Below are 27,872 nucleotides of genomic sequence, written 5' to 3' on the forward strand. Positions count from 1 at the left end.
GGGCTGCAAGCTCTTGCTGGAAACACGGAGGTTGCAAAGCCGCTGGGAAAACGTGTTTGATACTCAGATTTTTGAAGCCTGGGGTCTAATCCATGAGCAGAGAAGCTGAGTTAAAGAGAAAAAAGACTGACGCTTGGGTGACGTGCTCTGAGACTGGAATAAGGGGGGAAAAAAAAAAAAAAGGAGGGGGGACACACAGGCAAACCTGTAAATGTGATAGAGACAGATCTGCAAGTCAAACCTGGGGCAGGTTATGCGGTTCTGCCCGAAACGGTGGGGCTCTGCCTGCTTCTGCCAGTCGGGAACGGAATTTCAGCTGCGACGGGGCTGTGCCGCTGCGCGGGGTCTCCCAGGCTGAAGCTGCCCACGCATCTGCTCTCTTTGCTTCGGGTAACCGATTCTCAATACGCTCGTAGCGATGCTTTGGTTAAAATAAACCAGTGATTTAATTCTTGGTTTAATTTCTAACTTAGTCCATCAAAGTTTTCAGTGTTCCAAGGACATTACAAGTCCTGTTAAGCAAAGTAAAATAAGCTTTAGCCTGAACATTAGTCTAGCCACAGTGAGTTACCATATAAAGGCAGAGTTCTGAAACGTACCCAGCTCTTCCACTTGATTCCTGTTTCAGCACAGTATCACACCATAGATTCAACAACCATAGATCATTTTAAAGGGACAGCTATGTACAAAAGTATGATACAATGTTATTACAAAACTTGAGAAATAAAGCTCTGAATTTTGAAAACACAATACTGCACGTTCCCAGTTTTAAAGCAAAAGTAACATGAATCTACACCTTCTGCAGCTTGAACACAAAGACTTTTGAGTGCAAGCAGCTGACAATGGCATCCAAACCCAGAGATTTACTAAAGGATGAGCTGAAAATGTGTCCAATAGAGCAGTCTGGAAAACCTCTTTCTGGCGCTTTAACAGAAACTGGGGCCCTGGTTCTCCAAAAGCTGATGGATGCATCTGTCCGTGTGAGAAGACTACTGCAAGACTACTGATGAGCTTTAACTTTATTGCACATAAGCGTCATGTAGGAACCAGACACTGTTTATATGGCCATATGATTACTAAAATACATACCTTTTTTTTAACCCTTTTTTTAACCATTTTTTTCCCCTCTGTAACCAATTTCCCTTGCTTTAAATGATTGAGAGTAAAAATACATTTGTCTGATCTGTGTCTTGGACCTGGTCCAATATATATCGTCAGTGGGTGAGGAGAAGAGGGAGTAACACGCTTCCACCTGTGACGGTACAGCCACTGCTTAATTTATACCCTTAATTTAGTTGAGGCACTGCTATTTTTAAAATTTCTCTGAGGGCGAAACGCTTGCGGTCCTTTCTTGGGCCACACTCAGCTGTCGTTTCAAGAGGAGTTTGGCCTAAGAGCAGGTTGAAAGACTTGGCTTCCAGGCGAGCGGGCGAGAGGTCTGACCCTTTCACACCACCATGCACAGAACCGGCCCCTGTCCTCGTGGGTGCCCAGCGTAAGGCACGGGCTGAGGGTGCCAAAGTCTCCGGAGAGGCTCTTTGGGTCTTGGGGAGGAGAGTGAAAGGCTGCGCGAGGAGAAGCGGTGCGTCCTGGTGGGGCAGAGGTGACCATGATGGCGTTTTAGTGATGCAGAACCCAGCTCCTGGGAAGCTGGCAGCGCTCCGGGGACGTGCGAGCGGTTTCCTGGGCCTCTGTTATTTCTTCTGCCTTGCCATGACACCTGCAGGAGGAGGGGGAAATGCAAAATATTTGCAACTATAAAATGAAAAGTGGTGTGTTTTTGCATGTGTGTGTATCTAATGGTTGGGGTGCTACCAGGGAAACCAGTTTCATGTTCCTCAAATAACCTAAACCCAGGTAGAGCTAAATCTTTATGTACTTAATAAAAACCTAGCTTTTCCAGAACTGATCCTGACATTCAAGAGTTTGGGCAACTTTGCTTTTAAGCAGGGTGCTTGTTCAGTCCAACAGCATGAGTCTTGTGTTTTCCAAGCAGAATATCGGAATATGCTTCTAGATATTAACTTGCTGAACTTACTAAATCTAGTGGATTTAGCAGGACTGTCAGAAAGATAGGGCAGCACACTGTCAGTTTTAAAAGCCTATCCCACTCCATAATCAAAGCAAATATAATTTCTAATGACAGACATGAAGGCAAAGGCCATATAGGAAGATGAGCATTAGCTTGATGATCTTCTCATGGTCCATTAGAAAACTGCCCACAGACAATACTGAGTACTGAGTCTGCAGAAGGGGAGGTGAAGCATCTGGTTCTCTAGAATTAAAAGAAAACAACAAAAAAAAAAAAAAGAAGGAAAACCTTGACTCTCAAACCCTGCTGTGTCTTTGCAGGGGGAGGCTGATGTCTCACTGTGCCATGTGCACGTCATAGCTGCTGGCAGGCAGCGCCGTGTCCCCTCCTGCCCCTTCCCTCCCTCCTCACCAGGCTGCAGTCTTCCAGCACTGACCTACGCTCCCAGTTTGGTTTGTTCTCTTATTTTCCAGGGGATAAATCAAGTAGATTTGCGAGCAGGGAAATTGCCAAAGCCTGGTTGCTTAAGGACTGGTGCGTTCAAGACTTTCGTTTCCCCTCATCTTTCCACGTGACATATAGATGGGAGGAGAGGAAAAAGGGAGCAGCAAAACCAGATGTGAACATTTGTCTGCAGTGATTCACTCCGGTCTAAGACAAGGGAACTCAAACAGCACCTCTCCCGAGCCCAGGCATCTGCACAGTCCCTCCTCCGTTTGACTGTCAGCTTTTGTTAAAAAAAAGTAAGTGCTCTTCAAGCTCTTTTCAGCTTTGATTGGGAATGAGTTTGGATGTTACCGGGGCGCACGCAGGCCCAGTGTGACCGCCGGTGCCTTGGTTCCACAGGAAAACCAGCTAAAACATTTTTTTCAGGAATATGGAGATAATGTGGGATACCACTCTTTGGGTGTAAAAGCTGACTTTTAAAGGATATTGACATTAATACAGAAACTGTTGCATTACAAGTTACAGTCAAGGTGAGGGAATAGCTGAGCAGCTGATTACAGCAGTTCTTTTACTGAAATATTATTTCAGAGTCACAGGCTGTTCCTGGCAGCCCAGATCCTGCCCTTACTCTGCTGCTGTTACAGAAGCTCTAAAAACTGATAAGGGGATTGAGTCTTGATCCCTGCAGCTGGCTCTGCACATGAAGGAAGATTCCTGCGGCTTCACCGAGACCCAGCAACTTCCAGATCCAGCAAATCAGCCGGAGAGAGAAATATCCCGTACAAAAAAAAAAAGAACTGGTGCTGTGACCTGAACAGACCGCGTGTGCTTGGGTCAAAAAATAAAAGGTAATCTCTCTGCACAAACCAAAAAATAATCAGGTGGAACATCCTGGGACAAAAATATTGAACTTCTTTCGTGGGGCTCTCCCATCTGTTTGATGTCTCTAGGCTCGCTGAGGCTGTCACATCAAGAGGGACAGCCCTGAGCTGCGTTTGGCTGAGGAAGCACTGTGGCTGGAAACAAAGAGAAGCAAATGGGTTTTTGTTTCCGCTAATCTTGCCAAGGGATGTGAAGATGGGAGGAGAGTTAAAAAGGGAATTGCAGGTTTCAAGGTGCAGCTCATCTCTGCCCTCCGACAGAGCCACTTCCTTTTCCACTTGATGTAATCCTTCCTGTGGTACAGCAGGGAAAGGGCCAAGTGGAGGGCGGGAGTAGTCAGGACAGTCACTACCCAATTCATATCTCATTTTCTCTTCCTAGCATTGATGCTTCAGGTACAGGACCAAAAGCAACCCTGTGCGGAAATTCTGCCTCCCCAGGGGCCAGGAAGGGGCCAGGACCACCGGGCTGTGCGGGAGCAGGGCTCCCAGCCCCGGGCACTGGGGATGCTGGAGAATAAATACATTTCTTTCAGGAAATGCGACAGAGAGACATTTGACATCATTGATTCAGTTCATAAGGGATGCTCATCAGCATGGAAAGGACAACACGTAACTATGCAATTTCAGTACAGTGGGTGTTTCGATTGTTTCTTTTTCTTGCTTTTCTTTCCACTTGCTGGAAAAACAGGCAAAGCTTTGCAAATGAAAGTCTCATCCTGAAACGCCTTAAGTTTTCTTTTGAGGGGCAACTGTATGTTGCCAGCATCAGTAAAGGACGTAGGGAATTTGGTACACAGCTTCGCTAGAAATTGAGTTTACCTGTATTACTGCTTTTGGTGACAAAAGCCAAATGACCTAACCCCCCTCCCTGCCCCATCCCAGAAAGCTGCATGACTGCACATACGGAGTACGCATGCTCTGTTTGCTCCGATGGCCGAGTTTGTGTGCAACTCTGGAATTGAATTTGGCTTTGAGTTGGAGCTGGTATCTTGTCCCTGCTAGTCCTTCTCCCCAGGTCCAGTATTTTATTCCCTTTTCCTGATACTTTTATTTAAACGGTGCTATAGAAAGTGGCTACCCGCAAGCAAACAAAACGTTGCTCTTTGCAGGAGGTAGGTACTGAAATTGCATTTTTACAGTTTTTGAGAAAACAATGGGATCAAAGCAAGGACTTTGCTTATCACACGAAGCTGGATTCACTTGGTTAGAATAATGACTTTTAATTATCGGCAGGGAAAGGTGGTTTGGCTGCTGCTGACACAGAGGACAGACACGTGGGCTGCAACCCTGTGTCGAGGGGAGATCAGTTCTGACTCCACTCAACGCAAGATCAACACCCTGGAGCGTAAAAATCAGAGTAACAAATTTATTTTACATGTATTTGTGATTAGACACAAAGACAAAAAGCTTAGCTGATATGCTGAATACTGATTAGGTCTGTAAAGTCCCAATGCGGTGGTTAGTTCACATAAAAAGACCTTTGCAGGTTTACATACCTCATTGTACCACACAACCTTTTTTTGTTTTATTATCTCCAGTATCAGTCTCAACCTCTGCTTTTAAACAAAAGAGAGACACTAAATATATCTGATCATGGCAAGGCAAATGTAACAAGAGGGAACTTTTTATGATGAAAACATTGCCTAGTAGCAGAGACATTCCTAAGATGCCATCCCCAGATGTCCAGGGAGCCCCGTGGCTTTTACCGGGGGGGGGGGGGGGGCGGGGGGAGTTCCTTAAGCCAGAAATACTAATTTCAGATGTCAGGAAAGCGTCGCCACAGCTGGGAGTGTGGGGTGCTCCCGTTGCCGCAGCTCCTCCTGCTGTCTCCTGGGAAGCAAGGTTGGGAACCACTGCTCCAGGAAACCACTTCTGGTTGTGGCTTGTTTTTTAACTCGGGGAAAGTGGCGTGTTTAGAAACATAAATAACTACAACCCCAGGGTATGCCAGCATTATAAGGGTAAGTCCCTCTGTGGTAGATGCTCAACCCATGCTGTCTTTCTCAACAGTGGATATTCAAACCCTGTTTTCCTTTCTCCTTCACCTTCCTTGGAAGGAAAAGCATTAAACATTGATAAAAAGAGACTTCCACCATTTTCCTGCCCATTTGTTTGACCCCAGGATCTCACAGAAAATGGGCTTTGGACAGTATATTGCATCTTTCTATGGGCTGACAGACCCACGTGTCTTCCCTGAGGCACTTCTAATTTGGGGTTAAAGTACCCACCCAAGGGTGGCTTCAGCTCGGTAGAGTCTGAGGGACTTGGATGTGCTTCCCAGGTTTGGGACCGGCTGTGGACATATGCTATGAGGCAGAGACCTGGGTGGCTCCACACCTTCGGCAGCTGAGCTCTCTCCCAGCACCAGCCGGCCAGACCAGTGGGAGGGACTGGTCCATCTGGCCAAGTATGAGCCTTCACACAAGCATCAGCAAGATGCTCTTCTTTAATTCTTGGCTTTCTCCCTTTACCCTGCAGCGATGGCTTGAGGGCCTGACGTTCAGGAGCCACCTAAAGCACCCCTGGGGCAGGTTGTCAAGTCACTGCAGGTAAAGTGCTCTTGAAACGAGGCTTAGGAGAGGAAAAACCAAACAACCCCACGGCAGCACTAATGCTGCTGCCTTTATGTGTTTTTAAGTAGTTGAGAGAGGGCGATCGCTGATTAAGTACCCAGTATTAACTGCTCTTAATCACTGCTCTGGAGTCTAATGGAGCTCTTGTTTGCACATAACCGTGCCTTGTAGCTGTCTTTAGCACACTTGACAGATGTGCTTATTGCCATCTTTACTGCATATGTGTAATGGGCTTTTTAATTATTGATTCATCATTATCCCTTTATAAACTACTTATAAATGCCAAGAGAACAAACAATGATTGTGTTTTTCTTTTCAAATCTCTTTCAGGTTTAAAAAAAATAGCAGCACGGCTCTAGGGGGAGGGGGTGTTGGACCTCGAAGTGAGGAGGAACAGACATACACAAATATACGGGGAAGCCTCCCCAGTTTAACTCCGTCCTCAAAGGCTATATATGAAATAGGCTACCTGAGTAGCTTTTGCTGTGCCTCTTCTTCTTCCTCCGTTTCCCAGATGGCCTCTGCTTTTCCCTGTCGGTGTGAGTTTGCCCCGGGGGCAGTGTTGCCGAACAAGAGGAGTCGGTGGCTGGCTCCTCCGAGAAGGACTTCTCTTGAGAGGTGTCCAGCAGCGAGTCTGTACCAGGGTCTTCATTTTCCTTCACCATCTCTTTCGACTCTGCCCGATGAGCCTCATCGCAGGGAGCGTAATGAGCACTCCCAGGGTCAACTCCGGTCTCGCTCAGCCGTGTTTCTGGCTCCTGCACCAGCTTGTAGCTCTCCGAGCCATCAGCTGGGCATTCCTTCTCCTGGCCTTCTGAGATGGACCCATTGAGTTGGTCTCTCAGAGCAGTGCCCGAACTGCTGCTCCCAAACCTTATCCCTGCGCCTATGTTAGCAGCAGAGAAGGCAATGGAACCGCTCGTTGGGCTGGGCTGGAGGCTCGCCCAGCTCTCTGCTTGCTCCATCCCAGCACCTGGCGTGGGCTGACTGGCCCTGTCAGCCTCCACCAAGCTTACCAAAGGGCTTTCCGTCCGTGACGCTGGTGGCAAATTTCCTCCAGCATTGTTTTTAGATAACGCCTGGTTTGAAGCTGAGGCATTTGTAACATCTCCACTGGTCTCCATCAGGGCAGTGGTTGAGGGGGGAGTGCTTTCCAAGGGATGACCACTGTTGTTTTGCTTGGTCTTATCACCGATCTGCTTTCCTGCTGCTGGTGGATCCTTAATGCTTTTTCCTTTAAATAAACAAGATGCAATCAGCAACAGCTGCAGAGTTACACCTGGGATCAGCCAAGGTGTTTCTGCCACTGGAAGAAGCAAGCAGCTGCCTGTGGAGAGTACACTGACCCTAAAGCAGCTAAGCAGAGGCAGCACCATTTTATCTTCTCTGTCCCTCCCTTCCTTATACCTGCTGTGGTCATCAAAGTTGGACGCCAAAGCTCCAGCTCAGCAAAGCCCCTGCTCTGTTTTCAGCAGGTGTTTATATGTCTTTGCTGCCAACCAGCTGATTTCCATGGAAGCCCTTGGACTCATGAGGGTGCCTGAAAGCCTACGGCAGGAAGAGGGCTCTGCAAGGTCCGGAACCAGCTGGGACTGCTGGCTTGGTCTGTATGAGAACTTCAAAACTGCCCATCAGCCAGCTTAATCCTGCCCTTGCAGAGCCAGTTGAGGAGAGCCACAGTGCACAAGTCAGACTATGGTAGGCCAACGTCCGTGGATTTATCTAGCGTGCACTGACACCAGGGTCAAGAGACCAAAGAGAAGCTAAACCCATGGGCTGTCTCCTAACAAGCACCTAAAGGACTTGGGGCCTTCTGCAAGTAGAGTTTTCTAATCTTTTTTTAAGGGCTTCTTTAGAGTCCCAAATGTAGACTAAGACAGGGCACAGCAGTCTCCAAGGCAGTGACAAGCTGTGCTACTGAGACTTGATAGCACAGAGGGGACTCGTGGAGATGACACCAGCGCCCCATCAGCATGGTTCTGTGGCTGACCCGAGGGCTGTGCCTCTCAGAGGGTTTATCAGCACGGGTGCAGGGCCATGCTGCTCCAAACCGCTGCTAATTCTGGGACAGACCTGGCTGGCAACAGCTCAGGCCTCTCTGCTCCTCTTCTCCATGGCACCGGCTGCAAAGCCTCCTCAAATAAAATGCCCCAAATGCAAACGCGAAGGCTTCTTGCTTGTGTGCTTGGCTGAGGCTGAGAGGCAGATGGGAATGAATAGCTGCAGGTACAGTCGGGTCTGTGTCCTTACCAGACTGGCTGTCCTCCGGGCTCTCCGCAGGCAAGGTTTTAGGAACTGCATCCGCCTCCAGTCTGTTCTTTGTCTTTCTCAGCGTGAACCCTTTCCTTATGTCGGCTAGCAGCGCATCAATGACGCACACCTCCTCCTGCTTCACCACCCCCTTCTTAACTGGGATAGAGAGAGACGGGTGTTAAATCTGCCCAGGGGGTGGGGCAGAAGGAGAATCTGCAGTGATGCTGGTGCTTGGGCTGGGTACCTCTGTCCTGGCACAAGCAACCACTGGGCAAAAGCGAGGCACCGATGCCAGGACTGGGAGCAGCCCGTGCTCCGTGTCCCTGTAGCAGCGTGTCCCGGCTGAAGTCAAAGGGTTTACCCCAAAGTCTGGGTGCTACAGGCTGGCACCCGTGGCACCAACTCTGCCTGGACTTGTGCCTGGTGGTACCATGACCTTGAAAAGCCTCTTGTTTGCTATCCGTGTTGGTGGGGGCTTTTTGGGGGGGGAGGGGGGTGGGTGGGAGAGGGGATGGAGGGAAAATAATCTTGATTTTTCTCTCCTCTCAGCTTCTTCCAATTGTACTTTTCAATTCTGCCTTTCGTTTTCGTCCAGAGAAAGGCAGATTTAAGTTATCTGTAAGATTTTTGGGACATCACTAATCTTGTGCTAAAGAGAGTCTATTCAAGTGTATATGGGGATTTTGGAGGGGGGAGAAGTCAAATGTTTCTTGTTAGATTTGGATTCAAAAGTTATGTTTAGAAACCAAAAATGTTAACTGAAATGTTCCAAATTGATTTTATTTTTCTCTGCTGTTCAGTCAGAAAACCTAAAATTAACTTCTCTGCCCAGCTGCAACTGTGAAAAGTCAATTCTTAACTATGGCTGTATGACACCTAAAAGCCTTTAGTCAGCCAGCACCTGGAAACCCACAAAATAAATTACCGTTACTGGTCCATTAAAGCAGGACCAGCAAAGAGCTCCTATTGACTCCGTCTCTCTTTTTTGAAGCCCGTTCAGATACTCACTGACTTTTCCATTTTCTCCCTTCTGTCTCTTCCCCTCTTCCTCTTCCAGCTGTTTCTTCCTCTTCTCTGCTTTGGCAGCTTGCTCCTTTCTGTCCTTGTTTTCCTGCAGTGAGGTAACGGGGGCATGAGAAGGTTGGCTAAAAGTCTACTAGAAAAGCCGATGAAGAGAAAGAAGATCTGCAGATGGCTGCAAAGGAGGAAGAGAAATTCTGGCCTTGCCCTGCGCCATAAATAAAATGGGCATGGGGAGAAAGGGCTGTGCTGCCAAGAGGGTAAGAGGGAGAGCGCTGGCTTGGCCAGGACTCTGCCACATCCCACTATGAGGTAGCAATGCTGATGTGCCTACAAAGCTACCTACCAGTGTGCAGATCTTCTGCGTGAACTTTACCGGAGGCAAAAGTGGAAGGTACTGAAGCCACAATTTCCTCCAAACTGGTGGCTTTTTTACTACACGTCCCCTTTTTGAGTCTGCTTGCTCAGGCTGGAGCTAAGGGTTAAGTTTATGAGCCCGTTCCTCTAAAGCTTACGCACTTGACTCCAAAGCATCTTTGTGACTCTACAGCTGAAGCTGCACCAAAATTGCACATCACCAGCATCTGGGCCAGGCCAGGAGCACCAGCGCTGCATGAAGATGCACTGGAGCAGGGATCAGGCCCCCCTTCCCCAGGTGACCTCATGCCAAGTGCTGAAAGTAGGTGGCCATAACCAGCACCTTCCCCCCACCAGATTTGGGTGCCCATCCCACCCCTGTCTGTCAGAGCGGAGGCATGCACCAGTACTAGAGCTGCTCAGCATCACGTGCCAACCTTCAGGGCTCGGATGAAGAGATCTCTGAAGGTCTTCATGGTGCTAAATATGTCCTCTAAGGACAACTTGCTTGGGTCTTCACAGAGATAATTTGCAAGTTCTTCTCTCTTCCTTTCAATGGTTTCAAATTCTTCTTCCAGCTTTCTGGAGGCATCAATGCTATCCTGAAATGCATTTAATATACACAGTAAAACACCATCCAGAGGACAATATGTGAAGTGCACTTAAAGAAAAAAGGATGTTAACATACGAGCTTGGAGCAGAACTCTGGGCCCTGGCTTTTAACTGCAGCAGAGGTTATAAGGTGGGAAGAAACTAAGATCTGTAGACAACCTTTGCTCCCGGTGACTGTGCTGTGCCAGCTTACAGGGGTGGCTTGAGCGAGACGTGGAAAGCTGAACGCAAAGCTTAATCCCAAGAGAAGGGCTTTACTGTGGTGATCCATACAGAGGGTAAACATCTTCACTCAAAGCGAGGAGTCACACAACTGACTGTAAAGAACAGCTGGGACAGGGTCCTTAAGAAATGGCCTCACCAGAGATATCTAGGCTTGGGGTAGAGGTGGCAAATGACGACTCATGAGTTGTGTGGCATCACAGGCTGTTTCCAAATCTGAGAGCATGTCTTGTGGCAATATTTTCCACCCTCTCATGAGCTTCCTCGGCTGCATATGCACTGTGCACTGCCTCCGTGTGTGTAATGTGGGAGATGTAAGGGAGCTCCAGTACTGACCTGGATAGGTTTCTCATACTGTTGTTTCACATCGTCATTTGATGATAAGACTTTTCGCTGAAGCTCCAGCAACTTCTTTAAATTGGTACTGGACTCCGTGTGTATAATATCAAGATTAATTCTGAAATCACACAGAACCCCCCTGTTAGTTGTTGCTCTAGCATCCTGTGCTGACAAAAGAGAGGACAAGTCTGAGCTGGTGGTTTCTCTGTCCCTCTGCTTCCCACCACTTCACTGAGCTGAAACCTGAGCTCTGAACTCTATACAGTCCAAACTGATGAAAAACAGACTCTCCACAGCACTTACGAAAAAGCTGCCAGGTCTACCTACAACTTTGTGTATTGAGTAGATGAACGTCCCCCCCAACTCCACCTATTCAAAGGGCTGTTCTCCACCCTCAGACCTCAGCATTAGCTCACTTCCCCTGGTTGAAGGCACTTCAGAAATGCTTCTGGGTAGTTGGCCTACAGAAGCTCCTGCTATCACAAAGGCAGTGCAGATTTTGGAATAGTTTGGGAGGCAGCATTAACTGAGTGCTCTGCAAATTTCAGCCCTAAGTGTTGCCAGCTGTAGTTGAACTATTATATATTAAAGGAGTTTCAACATTCATCAACCAAATCCTTCGGTTAAAACTAAAAGTAAGATGTCATCTTGATAATGTGTTCTACCAGCTGTGTGTGCGCTAATTTCTGGTACATTGTTGATGTGTATGGGATTTATTTCTGTTTTTAATTTGAAGGAAGTGACACACAATTTTACCCTGCTGCTTTTGAAACATATTCAAGATCCTTTGGCAGTTCCAGTAGGTCCGTGTGGCTGTTTTCTACTTCCTAAAGCGGAAGAGAGAAAGAAGTATTATTTTCTGTGTGGCAGGACCTGAGAGGAAGCTGGGGGCAAGAGACATGGGCAGATGTGCCCGGGAAGGACAACTACGCCATGTCCTGCTGCCCCCCCCCTGCAGTTTGCTCTGCCTCGCAGAGCTGAGCCGCATTCAAAACAGGATGGCACGTTCAGAGAGGAAAGGCATTGTTTCCAGGCTAGAAAAACATACAAGAGGGCTGATTGTTGAGAAATACTCATAGTTTAAAGCAAAGCTGACCTGCTGCTGAGCTCTTCTACCCTCTTCTGAGGGGGTAGTTGCTGAAGCTACTGCCAGCTAAAGCGGGGCTTGAACATGCCTAACTGGAATGGAGGGACCTTGATGAATGAAGGTGGCAGAGCAGAGCATGGAGAAAAGAGAAAATACCCCAGCAATGCAGGGAATAAGAAAGCTCTGGGGGCTGGAGGGGAACAAGAAAAGCTCAAGCATAGCCGGGGGGAAAAGGGAGAGGCCATGGAAAGGCAGAAGGGCTGAATGGGTACAGACCAGCCAGGATAGCTTTGGTAGCCATGTGCTCTGTGGTTCGCAGCTGATGATGTGCAGATTGCACAAATATGAAAAAGGAAGTTCAGCCATTGCGGGGAAAGATGCTGGAGGAAAGCAGACCAAGTCTTAAAGTAAAGAGCTCCCTGAGTGGTGCCCACAAGTAGCCTCCACCAGCCTTAGTGATTTGAACGCTCTCAACTTGTGACACTCTGCGGCTGGCCAGGGAGGATACGGATAGGAGCGTGTGGCATTAACTGCAAGTAGAATAGGAGAAATGGTTCATCCATGATAAAATCCTCCTGCTTCCCTATTGCCCAGGACTTGGCAGTAGTACCTCCAGAATATGGTGGAGCAGCGTAATGCGGGTTTGGTTTGCTTTGGTTTCTGTTAGTTTGAGTAAAGTGCTGATTTTAAACCCATCGGCGTCGCCCGTGTGACTTCCCTACGACAGAAAGAAAGCAGATGTAACTCCTGTGTCCACCCAAATTACAACCCTAAAGGAAATCATCCATGTACTGTAATGGGGGGAGGAGAAGACAAAAGAAGTCCTTACATAGTTCAGAAAGTTTCCAACTTTGAGAATCAGTTGACAAAAGAGCGGCAGGCGATGACTGTTCAGAAGATCTGAAAAACATAAAGGACAAAAGCCTCTGTTACACCAGAAAATTTCTTAAACTGCATTGGAATTGGGCTTCTGAATTCCACCAAACTAAATCTGGTTTTTCAGTTTTGCAGCCCAATGGCCTGACCTGCAGAGAAACTGATTTAATTCCATGAGTTGGGCTTAATAGAAGTTTTTGTGACTTACGCTTCCTTCTTTCTTTACATCTGGTCTCTCATCCCTAATGGAAAATAACCTGGAGTTGGACCCTCCTCACTAACAGCCATCAACTTGCTGCCGTCCTTGGAAGTACCCCGATTTACCCTGGTGTGGGTGAGGGTAACTGGGCTGTAATTTTAATCTTGCAGACTCTGTTCAGCTGTGCAGTGAAGCCAGTTTTGACGGCCCTGCGATTGTCTGCCAGCTGCTAAAACCAGACACGCTTGCCCTGTTCTTGGTCTCGCATGGTGGAGATGATTATCAGGGCATGAAGGGTACAGTCCTGTCCTTGCTCTTACAACAGGGTGCTGCAGTGGTGTGCTTTCTGAAGCACTCAGCTCTGAGGCAAGAAGAGCTCCAAAAGGACAAGTGGGCTGCTGGGAAAGACACTTTTTTTGGGAAGCTTCAATTTATCCCAGCAGGCAGCTGTAATTCCAGCTGGGGAACCCCCCAGCAGGAGTTGGGGGAACTGGCTCTTTAGGACAGGTGGCACTTGACAGTGCCAAGAAGAGCATCCTTGCTCTTAGCGGAGTGAGACCTGAGGTTTCTGCCACAGGAAGCCAAAATCTACTGCATAATCTCTCCAGGTACTCACAAAATTGGAGCATCAGCGATTTATAGCCCAAAATAACAAACTTTTTCTTCTGCTTCCATTTGTAGGCAGGACAAAAAACACTTTCTGGGGGAAGTTTGGGTTGTGCTTTTCTGGCAGCGGAGAAAATTGCTGTGTGAAGGTCTCAACGTGGCAAACAATGCTGGATGAATTAGCTGTATCAGGGCCAGCCCCGCTGTCTTTATTCAGCTTCTTGCAAAGGGCTGACAAGCTTCCAGTGCTTCACTGTTGAAAGTGTTTCAGAGGAATACAGCTGCTGCAGAAAAAGAGGCCTGAGGGTGAGGGAAAATGATCTCCGGTCCTATTAAGGACTCTGATCATCAGTGGAGATACCTAGGGATGCATCCTGTATACTGCAGCAAGCCGGTGGATGGACCAAAGGGGAGTTTTTTAGGGGCTGGAGAGACTCATTGCAGAGCTCCAGGAGAGTTTTTTTGGGGGGGTTACAGCTTCCTGTCATAAATAAGATCCAGAAGTAAGGTCAGGTCATTTACCTTCGCAGGCTCTCCGGATGGCTTCAGCTTTCGGCTGAATCATGTCCAGCACAACGGTGGTCTCTTCACAGATCAGCATACATTCAATGCGCAGCTGGTAGCTAAGGACGGAGATTGATTCAAAGCCTAAAGACACCGTGATCTTGGCCATCACAGCGGCCCTCTTCCCGCACTACCAGTAAGTCTGGCAACCCCACAACATTGCTGTCAACCACATCCACATCAAAACAGTATCTGTGGCTTGTGGAGGGAGGCGAGGGACTTCCGCTTGCCTTGGGGACTAGTGGGGATGTAGTTTCTGCTGACACTGGGACCAGCAAAGAGAAGACTGACCACTGTGTGAGATATGGGTTTCCCATTCTTGGCATTGCACTTAGCACTGCCTTTCAGTAGGTTACGGGGCCTCCTTGAGCAGGTCTGACCTGGGGTCTGGGCCGGCTTCTGCTGCTTCAGAGGGAGAGCAGGTACTGGAACAGCAACACCCCTTCATCTAAGGGTAACAGGGAAAGGGATGGCTTTAAGGTGGAAGGGGGAATCCACTAGCTATATCCATCAGTATCTGTCTGTGACGCTTCTAAAAGGAACTTTAACTCCCCACAGGTAAACCCAGAAAGAGATTGGGCTGAAGTTCATGACCAACACCCTTACCTGGGAATCTGAAGGAGGAGAAGATAAAACTGATCTGCATTTGCTAGCTTTGATTTCTCTTCTTTGAAGGCCTTCAGGTTTTCTATCTAATGAGAAATAAAGAATCAAGACTGCAGGACTGCACTGTGTGTTCAGCTCTGTGAACTAAGGGTGCCATTTTTCTTTCTGACCTCATGCTTTTCAGGCAGCAGCTTCAGCAACTGCTTCAGAACCTCGACATCAAATTTGGCCCGGTCGCCGTTCTGGACCATGGCAGTCACCTCTTCGTTGGAGCTGCAGGGAGAAGGAGCAGAATCAGCCATCACCCAAAGCCCCCTCTTCCACAATCGCATGCTATCAAGACATGTATCTGTGCAAGTGCTCCAAGCTTTCCCTAGCGCAAGCCACAATAACCCAAAAGATCTGTCCCCATCATTAACTAAGAATCAGGACCTGGATCCCTGCTATGCCCCAAATTTTGTTTCTGGCCCTGGACAAATGACTCAAGGCCAAAGATCAATCTTCCAACTTGGATGATTGTCTCTGGGCATTTGATTCCCTTAAAAGAAATATTTAATTCTTAACTTTTCCATTGGCCCTGTTTTGAGGAGGGTTTCAACCTCCAGAGGTGTGTCACAGCCTAAGTCACCCTAAGAGTTTGTGCCACAACTTCATCTGTAACATGGAGATGTAACGCCTTTTCCAACTTACAGGGATGTTGCAGGTTAAATTGCAATTAAACCCCTAAACCAAATATTTCAAAGACAGTATAGGAGAAAGTGGGAAATGTTCAGATGTTTCAGTAACACAGACTACCAAAGCAGATTAGCTGGAATAGATTTCATGAGGACCTTCCAGATACTATGCAAAACCTGCTCAAAGTTTTGTCAACTGTCACAAAAATTGGCCATATCTTACCATTTAAATTGCTTCAAAAATATGTTCAAATTGAGACTTTTCTTGGAGTCCAAAAATGTGATCTTCATTAAAGAAAAAGAAGATATCTCGTATTAGATGAGCTGTCTGCAGTGATCTTTATTCGAAAGAACGAGAGGGACCTCCTCACCTCCTTCGGTTCTGCCTTCGCTGGTGCAGCCGTTTTCTCCTTGGGGGTTGGTTGTGGAAAGCAAAAGAGCTGCTCTATGCTTGTGTAATTGGGCTCTATGGTTTCCTCGCTGCTGCTGCTCACTGAAGCCCACATTGAGTGACTTTCTGAAAAAAAGACAAGGTGTTCAGACTGGCTACAGGGACAGCTGAAAGCTCCCGGCTTTGGGGGCAATGTCAGCTGCTAGAAGGGAAACTTCTCATAAGATGAATGAAATAAGAATAGGCATTTCAGTCCTGAACAAACGCTAATTATTTAGGAGGGACAAGTCCCACAAGCAGGATCTAAAGGGCGTGATGGGCAATTAAACCTGGTGCTTTACCCCAAGATGCGCTGGTAAGGGGATGCAGCACTGGGCACAAAGAGGCCGTACAGTCCCACCCCTCCCTATACAACTGCATTCTCCTCCATGGTAGGCAAACCCGGTCAGCATGAGAAGGGTCAGCCGTTTCTTTCCTAGTCCCATGGCTGATGTTATTTTTGCTTCCTTGCATGCTGGCTGAGGGATTGGTCACAACCTGTCTACTTTCTGACTGTGACCTTCCTCCATTTTACAATCAAGCCTCCTTGTATAATGCTGGCTATAGGGCTGCTTGAATTAATTCCCACTGCACTTTCTTAAACATCCTTTTGTTAAAAAAAAAGTCACCCAAACATGCCTGTAGAAGTCTCTACTGAAATAATCCCAACAATTAACTGCTCCTGTGATTGAAAACATGCCTTATTTAGACTTCATCTATGCCAGCTTCCGGGAAGTGGATGCCTTGCTTGTCTAGGACAAAGCTGACGTTGCCTGTCCTGGCTTCTTCTCACATTTCATGCTTCTCTTTGGATCCACTAGGACAGGAAAATGTAACCCAAAGATCAAGAGACAAGTCAATGATTGTCATGGGTCTCCAGTTCTTTCAATGTCCTGCTTGAACTGTGATGTGATCCTTACCTGCACTCTTTAATATACTTTAATATGACTTTAATATACCCGGATGCAAGTATAGATGAACTGGAGAATGAAAGTCTGGGGAGTTGAGAACTGAAGCCTAAGGCATGTCATGGTGAATTAGGGAAATATTCCCATCCCTCCCCTTTCTTTTAATTTCAAAATATTTTAGTTATAAACAAGCTATTCCAAACTACTGATTTAGCTGGAATGATTATTATATTATATTAGTAGTTTCATGACACTTTTATTTATTTCAGCTCTCAAGTCAGAGTTAATGGAAATCAAGGAAGTTCTGTACCTAAATGGAGTCAACCACATTTGATAAACTCAAAGATAGTGTCACCCCTAAAGCAGCAGTGACTTTATGACAGAAGAACCCACCTCTCACCACGTTGGATGGCAGCTTCTGCCAGTTCAGCTTCTTCATTCTCAATGTTGGCGTCTTCACCGTCTTGTGGGGAGGCCTGCCCGAGCCAAGAGGGCAGCTGAACTGGGAGGCCACCATGGCTTCTATATGATCTCCTGCCATGCCAGGTAGGAGGGGTGGAGGGGGAGGGATGCCACCCATGCCAGGCAATGGGGGTGGGGGTGGAGGGATGCCCACCATGCCAGGCAATGGGGGTGGAGGAGGAAGGATGCCCCCCATGCCAGGCAATGGGGGTGGAGGAGGAGGGATGCCCCCCATGCCAGGCAATGGGGGTGGAGGAGGAGGGATGCCCCCTGTGCCAGGCAATGGGGGTGGAGGAGGTGGGATGCCCCCCATGCCAGGCAATGGGGGTGGAGGAGGTGGGATGCCCCCCATGCCAGGCAATGGGGGTGGAGGAGGAGGGATGCCCCCCATGCCAGGCAATGGGGGTGGAGGAGGTGGGATGCCCCCCATGCCAGGCAATGGGGGTGGAGGAGGAGGGATGCCCCCCATGCCAGGCAATGGGGGTGGAGGAGGTGGGATGCCCCCCATGCCAGGCAATGGGGGCGGGGATGGAGGGATGCCAGGGAGTGGAGGGGCTGGAGGTGTATTCATCATGGGGGATGTGGAGGTCATGGCTGCTGTGCCAGAGGGTGGGGGTGGAGATGCCGGGGCAGGAGCAGTGTTGGGTGGAGGGTTAGATGTCTCTGGCAAAGCAGAGCAAGTTGTGAGCTGGGAGGATGAGATCTTCTTTTCATTGGCGGGTGGCCCTGAGGGAGGTGCTGGTGCATTGGATGGGTTTGATGATCCCACTAGGCTCCGAGCTGCACGTGCACATGGTTCTAACTCAGCCTGGACACCCCCATTAGCGCTCCCAGACAGCCGGTTTTCAGCTCGCTTTTGCTTGTTTGGATGTTTCTTGACAGATAGCAGTCTCTCGATGACTTCTTCAACTGTGTTCCCTTGGACTAGAGAAACGAGTCAGGGTCAGAGAAGGGGATGGTGCCCAAAGGTTGGTTCATGCTATTCAACCCTCACCAAGCAGCAGATCTGGAGCCACAGAGCCTACTCCCTGGTGTAACTTCACACAACTGCACTTTTAGCTTCCAGACAATTTCCTCCCCATGGTCCTGGCCCACAAACACTGTTTTGAACACGCCTGCCAGCAAGACTAGTCAACACCAGCAGCAGGATGCCATTAGGACAGAGTCCCACTGACTTCCACAACCCAACACTCAGGGCTTAACCATCAAAGCAACACCGTGAATCCCGAGCCCACTGCTAAATGTGTCCAGCTCTCACTGGTATCTGCATGGCTGGGGCTTCACATCAAGACTTGACCCTATGCAGGAGGTGTAGCTTTGTCCCAGCTTCTGTTCAGCTTTTAGCAAGTCCCACAGACTATTTTCTGCACATGCGGGAAGGACTTTTGTGGACAGTGAATGGGATGAGGGAAAACGAGAGGAGACTGCAAGGCTGGATGGATATGTCATTCTTACTGTCATTTGCGAGCAAAAGGGCTCTGTTCACTACCGCATCCAAGGACTCCCACAGCAGGAGGCTGGAGTGATGAGATGGTTCCAAGTGCAGCAGGCTCTGGAGGATGGACAGCAGCTGGATGGAGACTGGAGAGCGGCTCACCTGGAATACAGGGCAGCTTTCCATCATGGCAAGGCTGGTTCCAAGCAAAGTGTGTTAACTTTGCCATCGTGTGACTTTGTGCCCCATGTGAGGATCTACTTACTTTATTGAAGAGAGATGAAAAGACCTCATGATGATCGTTCATGTTTATCCCATCACATATCTTTAATAATTCCTCATCATCTTCTATCTTGAACTCCTCAAATGTATCACACTGGATAAGAAGATCCTCCTCCTCTATGTCTCTGCAATATTACAGCGTTCATTTTCACTGGAGAGCCCTTCACTGATTTTCAGATGATTGCTTTTGTTTAAATGGCTTTTATCCCTTTGCCTCAGACTCAGACAGTCAGTATTGAAAGTAACTCTACCTTATTTATAAAGGATCAAATGCCATCAGTGCATCCTTTCTTGAATGGAATATACCTCTTTCTACAGTTGACACGTACAAATGAATGGGATTTTTCAGGGCATAACCTGGCCCAGTGTATGCTTTGTATGGACTTCTCCTTGGAGCTGTAACAACAGAGTGGCATTTCTACCTTTTTGAAACTGGGCCACCTTCTTTTTTTTTTTTTTTGAAGTCAAGACAAATTGAAAATATTCCAGTAATGTTTCTGTTTGACAATCTTCCTTCTCTGTTACTCAAAATTGCATTGAAAAAAACCCAAACACTCTAAAGCTGACTTTTTCAGCACTCTTGAGACCACTCAGTGCAGGAACTCTGCCCTTGCTAGCTGTCAGTATTGAAAGACCATCTCTTCCCTAATTTTTATGGGGTTGAATGGAGTAATTCCAGTTACAAGTATAACTGCAACTCACATATAATGCATTCTAGAACTTATCATGGGTGTTTCTAACAGAACATCGTTTTTAAATGAAGAAACTGTGAAGACAGGTATGTCCAGATAGGCATTAGTAAAATTTCTTAGCTGAATGTTTGTGGGACCAATACCAGCAGTGAAGGAGTTTGGATACAGCAAACTGCCCAGTGAGCCCACAGCATCACTACAGGTTCAGTCTGAAACACGTCCTCAACAAGGATGTCACTGAGCCTTGCTCCATCTGTGCCCAGAGCCTCTGTCAATGCCATCTGTGCCAAAAACTGTCCCCGTGACACCGTGGTTGGCAAGAGCATCTTAACGCTGGCCTAACGCCTCCAGTTCCCGTGTAACAGGTGCATACAAGCATGGTCCGTTCCACCTGGGTACACTTCACACAGCTGAAGGCTGATAAGTTTCCACAGCTACGTTACTGTGAATCTCATTTATAAAAGAAAATGTAAACAGTGATCCTTACCTTAGCTTGTCTAAAATATCCAACAGCTGAAGCCCTGGGAGAAAACAAAAATGGATATATTGGCATTATTACTTACTTGGCACTGTTATAATCTTTATTTAGAGTTATGCTCATAAAGACTTTCTGCAGATGGAAAAAGTGAACATATCATAGAATCATAGAATGGTTTAGGTTGGAAGGGACCTTAAAGACCATCTAGTTCCACCCCCCCTGCCATGGGCAGGGACACCTCCCACCAGACCAGGTTGCTCAAAGCCCCATCCAGCCTGGCTTTGAACACTTCCAGGGATGGGGCCCCAACAACTTTTCTGGGCAGCCTGTTCCAGTGTCTCACCACCCTCACAGTGAAAAATTTCTTCCTAACATCGATTCTAACCAGTTCAAAGCCATTCCCCCTCGTCCTATCACTACATGCCCTTGCAAAATGTCCCTCTCCAGGTTTCTTGTAGGTGCCCTTCAGATACTGGATAAGGTTGTTGAAGAGAATGGAGACCGAAAAAAAAGGACTCTGCCTTTAACATTTTTGCAATTTTGCTCCCCAGCCCTCTTTAGTCACCTTACGGATACACCTGAAAATAAAACTGCCCCGTGCTTGGCAACTGATTTTGTCCAGAGAAAGTTAGGTGCAACAAATATCCTCACCTATGAACTCGTTTCTGATTTGTGTCCTTGTTCTTAGCTCTTCTTTCCCCAGTATGATGGCATTGATAGCACTCAGCAGTGTCACCATGTATGGCACATTATCTGTGTTGGAGAGCTCGTTCATTATGACGCTGAATCGATACTGCTGGTTCTTCACACTCTGTTAATAACACAAGCGATATTTCTGTTCAGACAGTTCAGAAATGTCTGCCACTTTGGTGCAGGTGCTCAGATGCAATTAGCATCTTAAAACCTCTTATTTTATCCCACTGTCCACAAGACAGGAAGATACAGGTAAAAGCAGCAGTCCTCCATCGTGGAGCAGGGTCTGGTCAGCAGAGAAAGCCAGTGAGACTCCTCCTGGATCCCTTTACGCTTTCTGATAACTGATGCACCTACCTGAGCTTGTGGCCAGTGAAACCCATTGATGTGGCACTATCTATTTTGCTAATCTGTCAGTGCTTTTTCTTCCAGAAAGGACTTTGTGGTGGGCAGTCACCTGTCCAGACGAGTCACAGAGCAGCACCGTGGACTTATCCTGATCAGGCCAAATTTCCTACAGTTTTCACCTTATAAATCCCTGCCTCTCTTACCAAAATGAAGCAAAATGACCTTCATTCCCAGCCCTTTTCTGTGGTACGTGGATCTACCTGCATGGATCAGAGCAGAGCCGTACCTTCTGCTGCAGCCCAACACTTGCCTTGTAATGGTCCAGGGCATCCAAAGCCAAAGCGTGGCCGTCTGACGAGTAAATGCACAGTGCAGCCAGGAGCTCAAAGACTTGCTTTTTGACCATGACATTAGTTGTGTCAAGTGCTGGAGGAAAAACAAAACAAAACAAAACAAAAAAGAATTTTTAATGACATTAATGTTCTGTAGTCTCTTCTGCTACATGGCTTATGACCAGTGGTAGAAAAAAGACTCAAGGAGAGGAGCCAGTACCTGGAAGATGGGAAGAGAAATATCCCAATGTATGGGTATCTCATCCCAATAGCATTATGTGACAGTAACTTCTAGTCGGAACATTAAATGCTGCAGGTACCCCATTGGCATTTTGGTGCTGCTTGTAGTTGTTCATCTCTTCCATGTACCAGTGGCACGCTGCAACAGCAGCCAAGATCTCAGCACTCACAGTCACACATTTTATTTCCCATTTTCACATATGGGTATTTTCTAGAACAGCAGATGAACCATTTTCCTCAATTAATGAGTCTTTATTTTTAGTGCAGAAACACCCAATATGCATATCAAGTAGGCCAATTGTTCTAACCAGTCCTCGTGTATTCCCTTTTTTCCACTACTCTTTCTTTGTGAGCCCTGGGAGCTGGGAGGGAATGGATTAGACCATCTTATTTTTCCTTTATTAATGTGCAAAGAAGCTCAACTGCTGAAAAGCCCAGGGTGCCCCCCTGTTTTTCACAGCACAAAAATGCCAGCTTTATATTTCACACTGATTAAGAAAATGCAGGGTGGAGAAGAAGGAAGAGGACTTCAAAACAGAAGAGGGGAGCAAGCTAGCTTTCACACTAAAGGCATTTCAGAGAGCTGATAATAAAGATTTCTGGGCACAGCTGTGATCTCAGCTCTGTGGAGCAGCACAGAAGTTATCACCACCATCACTAAGCGCTGTACAATAAGTTTTAGGAGATGCCCTGATGAGTTTCATACCTAACGACGAGCCAAGTGAATGGCAGGAGAAAGTGAGTGGTATTACCTACCACCTTCTAGAAAGAACAGAGTGAGCAGCACAGAAAAGGGGCTCTCTTGAGTCTAAATCATGCCACCCCTCTCCTCTTTACAGGCTACAAGTCTCCAAGCCCTTTCAATTCCTCTCCCTCTGCCCTTGGGGCTCACAAAGACTAAATAGCAAATGTCTGCCGACAACTGAAAGGTCGAGGACTTCTCATGCCTGCGTATGGCTAAGGGTGGGTTTATCCCTGGTTTCTCAGTGAACTATGAAGACATTTGTGTGGAAATCAGCCCATCTAAATGGCACTGAGTGGCAAAGGCAATGCCATTTCCAAGCAATATTATTTTAAAGAAAAAAACCAATCTCTTTCATTACCCAGTTGCGATCAACAATTTGCAAGAAGCCTGGTGCAGGGCAGGAAGATAAGCAACAGAGAAGTCCCCCGTCCCCCCCCCCCATGCTGCATGTGATGGGTGAAGCAGGAAGATGTCTTCTCACCTTGGAAGAGTTTTCTGACATAGCCCTCGTTGCTCACAATGTATTCAATGCCCTTGTGGGAGTTCATGACTGCTCGCACACAGTTAATGCAGGTGAGCTGGAGCAAGGCATCAGAAATCCTGGCCACTCCTCGCCCGGACAGCCTGTCCAGAGCCTCCAAGAGGAGGTCCAGCCCGCACAGCTCCAGGAATTGGACCATCCAGGCATCGTCGCTGTTCTCCAGCCGCTTCTTCAGCCCAGAGTAGTTCACCACCGATGGCATTTGCAGGAGACGGATGCAAAGCTCCGGCTCTGCATTTTCCAGGTTGGCCTCTGACTGGTCGGTCTCCTGGGGTCCAAGTTTCTCCTTCAGGGCAGCCCACTTCTTGTGGGCACCTTCCTTTTTGATTGACATTGTGAACAGTTTGTCCTGAAAGAAAAAGAAAAGACAAAGTGAGAAATTTGTCTGGCTTGACCAACAACCCTCGGCAGCCCTGTTTTTTCTCCTAGTGATTGGGATGTAAAGCTCAACTGCAGCAGGTCCCCGGCTCTCCAGCACGTAGGGCACACACTGGAACCAGTCCTCTGTTGCAGAAACTCAATATATCCTCTCCTTAACCACACGCATTACATTCAGGCCCTGAAAACTCTGTAGAGAGACTCTTAGCACATTGAAGCCAGCAAATACAGCTTTAAAAGTAACCAATTTACACCAGTCAATAGCCACTACCTATTTTCATGCAGCGAAAGGATAAGGTTGGAAGTGGCATTATCAGCTCTGAACTCCTTATACCCATTAAACCACTTTAAAATCTCACTGCGCTGGAGAGGCTGTGCAGTTTCTAAGCATTTGTAATGGGATGGAGAAGTCATTTTGAGCATATCCTGCTTATAAGAGCATCCGATTACCCTGTTATTTTTTGCTTTTGTTTCTTTTGACTGATGCGGAGGTTAGTTTTATAGCGCTCAATCTCTTCCTGTCTGCTGTAATAGCAAATATGTTTGCAAAATGCGGTGCTTGCGCAAAATGTGAGAGCCCCACAGGTTGCAAGCGGAGGGACAGCAGTGGGAGGCGATGAGAACAGCAGCGTGTCTATTCGGAGATGGGGGGGGGGGGGGGGGGGGGGGGGCGGCATCTCTTCAAGGCCCATCTCCCTGGATGACAGGGCCTGTCTCAGCCATGCGGTTAGCAGCAAGGAGGGTGAGGAGCTGATTCAGCACAAAGAAATAGCAAAGCCACGTCTAATTAACCCTTGGTGACAAATTTTATGTTTTTAGGCAGCATCCTTATTTTTCAGATCGGCAGTGATTAAGTTGTACAACGCAAGCCCTTTTCAACGCTGAATGCAATCGTTTCAAAGCTGAACTGCTCCCGGAGAGGACAGTGTGTCCCACAGAAAGGGGATAAACCTGGTGGACCCCAGGCCAGCTGCTAATGCTACCTCCCCTCCCCGCCATGCCACCGAGACCTCCGCTTCCCTGGGCTGGTGAGCCCACATGGAGCTCAAAATAGCCTGGGGGCCAGTTGGCCCCCAAAACCCAGCACTTGGGGGACTGAAGGGATTACAGGAGAATCTCTCTTTCCTTTACCAGCTCCAGCACAAGGGTTTCTGGCCCTGCAGCGTGTAGGAAAAAAGCTTGAAAAATCTAAACTGAAAAATCTCTGAAAGGTTTTATTTGCTAGAAAGCCAAGATAAAGGATGGACGGTTTACAACAGTTGGAAATAATCTCTTTATTTTAAAGCCTGCCTTGTGATTTTTCCTGGGGAGTGCACTGTTGAGAAAGGTCCTGGCTGCTTCGCCGCAGCTCAGCCGCATGCGCCGTGCTACTGCCTTCATGCTTACCTGAAAGTCTCATTTTGGTAGTCATACCTTGGGGACTACACAGCCAAAAAGTTTGCTCACTCATTTGCGGTAGGCATTTAGGGCATGATATTATAGGCCTAAGCATGCCTCTTGGAAAGATGGAAAGTGCGGTGAGATGGGATATTTGAGAGAGCTCCAACAATTCCCCTGGGGCAAGGTGATGGTGGGACTCTCTGGCAGGAGCACTTGGCTCACAGCATCAAAGACTTGAGCTGGGTCCAAGTGTTGAGTAAGGGTCAGAGCAGTGGTGGAGTTAGCGGGATACAGTCACAGAAAATCCTTTTAGAGAGCTCTGGAGAAACCCTCTTGCAGAGTTTCCCTTTGCTTCAAAGGCTAAAGAACTGGCCAAGAGCCCAGTTGTTCACTGTTCTGTTATCTGAAAAAAATGATGGTCATGATCAAAAAACACGAAGTTGCAAATATACCATCAGAGAACACACTGTACAGCTGAAAAGTAATAAAAAGGACCGTATAAAAAAAAATACAACAAAAACCAAACCCCAAACAACAAACCCGCCTGCAAAAGTACAGGCTCGAGTTTCTAAGATTTGTCATCACTGTCTGCAGCCCAAAGCCCTTACTCACCCTTGGCAAAATTCTTGTTGGAGATAGTCACCCCCAGTCACTCCTCTGCACCCAAGTCCAGGAATTCGGGTTAGGCTCAATGCAAAGGAGAAGAGAAATTGTCCCTCCTCGGAGGGAGAAAAGTGAAAGTGTGCTGCCCCAGGGTCACAGCCCTGGTGATGGGGAAGCCTTTCGCTGCAGCAAATCTATAGTCACAGGGCTGGAGAGGTGCTCCTAAGGAGCTGCAGTCAAATCCTGCCCCATGCTGTGCATTGAGCCCAGGGTTCCTTTCACAGTGCCTGTGGGTGAAGACCTTCAGTGTGGGGCAGTGATGAGGACCATCTGACCAGGGTGGAGCACAGCTCATCCTGCCCAGCCCTGTTCTTCGGTGGCTTCCCCAAAGACTCAAGATCACTCAGCCTCCTGCTGACCTGAGTAACCGGGAATTGACTGTCCTGGATTTTTTACTTCTGCACAGGGGATGGGCACAAACCCAAGGGCAGGCAGTTGAGCCAAGCCCTGGCTCACTGGGTGGGACTCATCCCTCCTCTTGGCTCAGCTGGTAACCCAGATTCTTTCCTCTCCCAAAGTGAAAGAGTGCACCAAGCAGAGAGTCTGATTTTGGGCCCCGTGTGTGCACGGAAGAGCCTCGTGGCCCCACCAGGTGAGAAAGCCTGCAGGAGTGGCTGTTGGAGGAGGATGGTCCTCCCGGCTCAGACCGGAGCTGTGCCAGCGGCTGGCGCCGTTCAGTCGAGGGGCTGCAGAAGTGGCTGCCGACCTCAAGCTCCCTCTTTCTCAGTGTGCCTTCTTCATATACTCAGCAAATCACTTCTTTTTTTTTTTATTTTTTATTTGCATATGACCAAATACTTCTTATCGAAACAGATAACAGAGCGCACTGGCTTCTTGCTCCTAGTTGTACAAATACTTCATGATATAGCCTATCAGCTACAGAAAGTCAGAGAGATTATGATAGCATTATTGACCTCAGGCTTAACTTATTTCTGAAAATTAAGCTTAACCAGTGCAAAAGGAGACAGGAAATACCGACAGAGCATCCTGTTTACTGGCGGATTTGTTCTGAATTATCCTTTCCTCCCCACCTGCTCTGCACAGATGTGAAGAGATGAGAAACAAACCCAGGCAGGTACCTCTCTAAACAACTTGGGGTTTTATGCACTAAGCTGAACAAATTGGATTGATTAAATATTCTCTCCACAGAGAGGGCACTCTTTTTTGTGGGGAAGAAAAAAGACAGATAATGTATCTAATCGTAAAAAAGGAATAAAATAAATAGAAGCTGTACTATATAAATGGAAAGGAAATAAATATGGAGGACACCACAGTACGATTCTGCAGATGGTGTGATAAATCTGTTTACAAACACAGATATGAGCGATATATTATGAATGCAACATCTTTCCGTATTTTCCATGAAGCACAGTGTTGCAAAGCCACTCAGGTACATCCTTAAAGGTGCCGGTAGTTTTGGGTTTTTATCTCTAACCACAGGAGCTTATTAGCAGGTAAATGATCTCAGCAGAGTGAGACAGATAAGGGATTAAAATGGAGCGCATCTATCTGGCTGTCTCACAGAGGCCATTTAGACTACGCCGGCTGAGGGAAGGAAAGTCCCCTGGCAAAAAGAGACAAGGCGCTCGACTTAAAAGGCTGAATACATCTCGCCTCCTGCCAGCAGAAGGGAATGGGGAGCTTTGCTTTTTGCTGCCCAGGCCACAGAGGAGGACGGGATGGTGGAAGCAATGTCCCCAGCCTCTGTGTCCGACCGTACCTGCAGCACCCATGGCCTTCCCTCCCCAGCTGTGCAGACCTCCCCAGCTGTGCGCCCGGCATGGGTGCGGAGTGCTGCTCCCTAGGGCACATCCTGACGGTGCATCTGTGCTTGCGGCTCTGGGGACACCCACAGCCCACAACATTCACTGTGTTGAATGCAACCCCCTCCTCATCTCGCTTCTCCCCCTCAGAGGTTGGTTAGGCCTGATGGGGAATGAAAACTAAAGAAGTATCAATGTAAAAATACTCTTCATTCAAAGAGATTCCCTTGGGAAACATAAAGGCATCATAAAGGCTCGTCCTCTTGCACTCAGTCACAGCAACATTGCTGTTCACAGTGTTAACTTTTTGGATCATCGTGTTTCCAAAGCTGTGATGTTCCCTGCATCCATCCAACCCAGTTCATAAAATTTCCTCCTCCTTTCTTTCTCAATCAGGTGCTTCCCAGAATCAGTTTTCTGTGCCCCTCTGTCCTTCAAGTCAGCTCCTAGGGAGATGACATCTGTGGGAGATAAATCAGGGCACGTCAGTACTTTCCCCATCCTATGAAGCTGGGGAGAACAGAGCCGCGCAGCACAGCTTTCAGTCTAAATTATTACATGCCTCCAGGATGACATGGATCACAGCAAGGACCTGGGAGGACAAGTAAAAAGACATTTCTCAGGGCAGCTAAGTATAATTGAGTGAAAACAGAAGGGAGAAAAATTATAGGTCAAAAACATTTTGATTTTTTTTGCAGCAGATCCGCTGCCCCTGCTGCTGGATGGGGGGCCGAGAGGGGGAACAGCAGCT

The 27,872-nt window shown here is 47.7% G+C and overlaps 1 protein-coding gene across 1 annotated transcript; it reads right to left on the minus strand.

Annotated features, from left to right (window-relative positions):
* Nucleotides 1–445: 445 nt before the first annotated feature.
* INF2 (inverted formin 2) lies at nt 446–23,286 on the minus strand. Its single transcript, XM_082485713.1, has 21 exons — nt 22,878–23,286; nt 21,390–21,505; nt 20,690–20,849; nt 20,048–20,081; nt 18,852–18,993; nt 18,607–18,748; nt 17,083–18,075; nt 15,723–15,868; nt 15,575–15,636; nt 14,848–14,950; nt 14,678–14,763; nt 14,030–14,130; nt 12,656–12,726; nt 12,437–12,544; nt 11,496–11,566; nt 10,737–10,857; nt 10,004–10,168; nt 9,198–9,300; nt 8,187–8,345; nt 6,406–7,170; nt 446–1,720 (listed from the first exon to the last, which is right to left on the minus strand). Exons 1-21 carry the CDS (start codon nt 23,269–23,271, stop codon nt 1,695–1,697), a joined length of 4,068 nt encoding a protein of 1,355 aa, XP_082341839.1. The 5' UTR covers nt 23,272–23,286; the 3' UTR covers nt 446–1,694.
* Nucleotides 23,287–27,872: the final 4,586 nt, after the last annotated feature.

The sequence above is a fragment of the Vanellus vanellus genome (genome assembly GCF_965231255.1).
Source record: "Vanellus vanellus genome assembly, chromosome: 6".
Taxonomy (NCBI): domain Eukaryota; kingdom Metazoa; phylum Chordata; class Aves; order Charadriiformes; family Charadriidae; genus Vanellus; species Vanellus vanellus.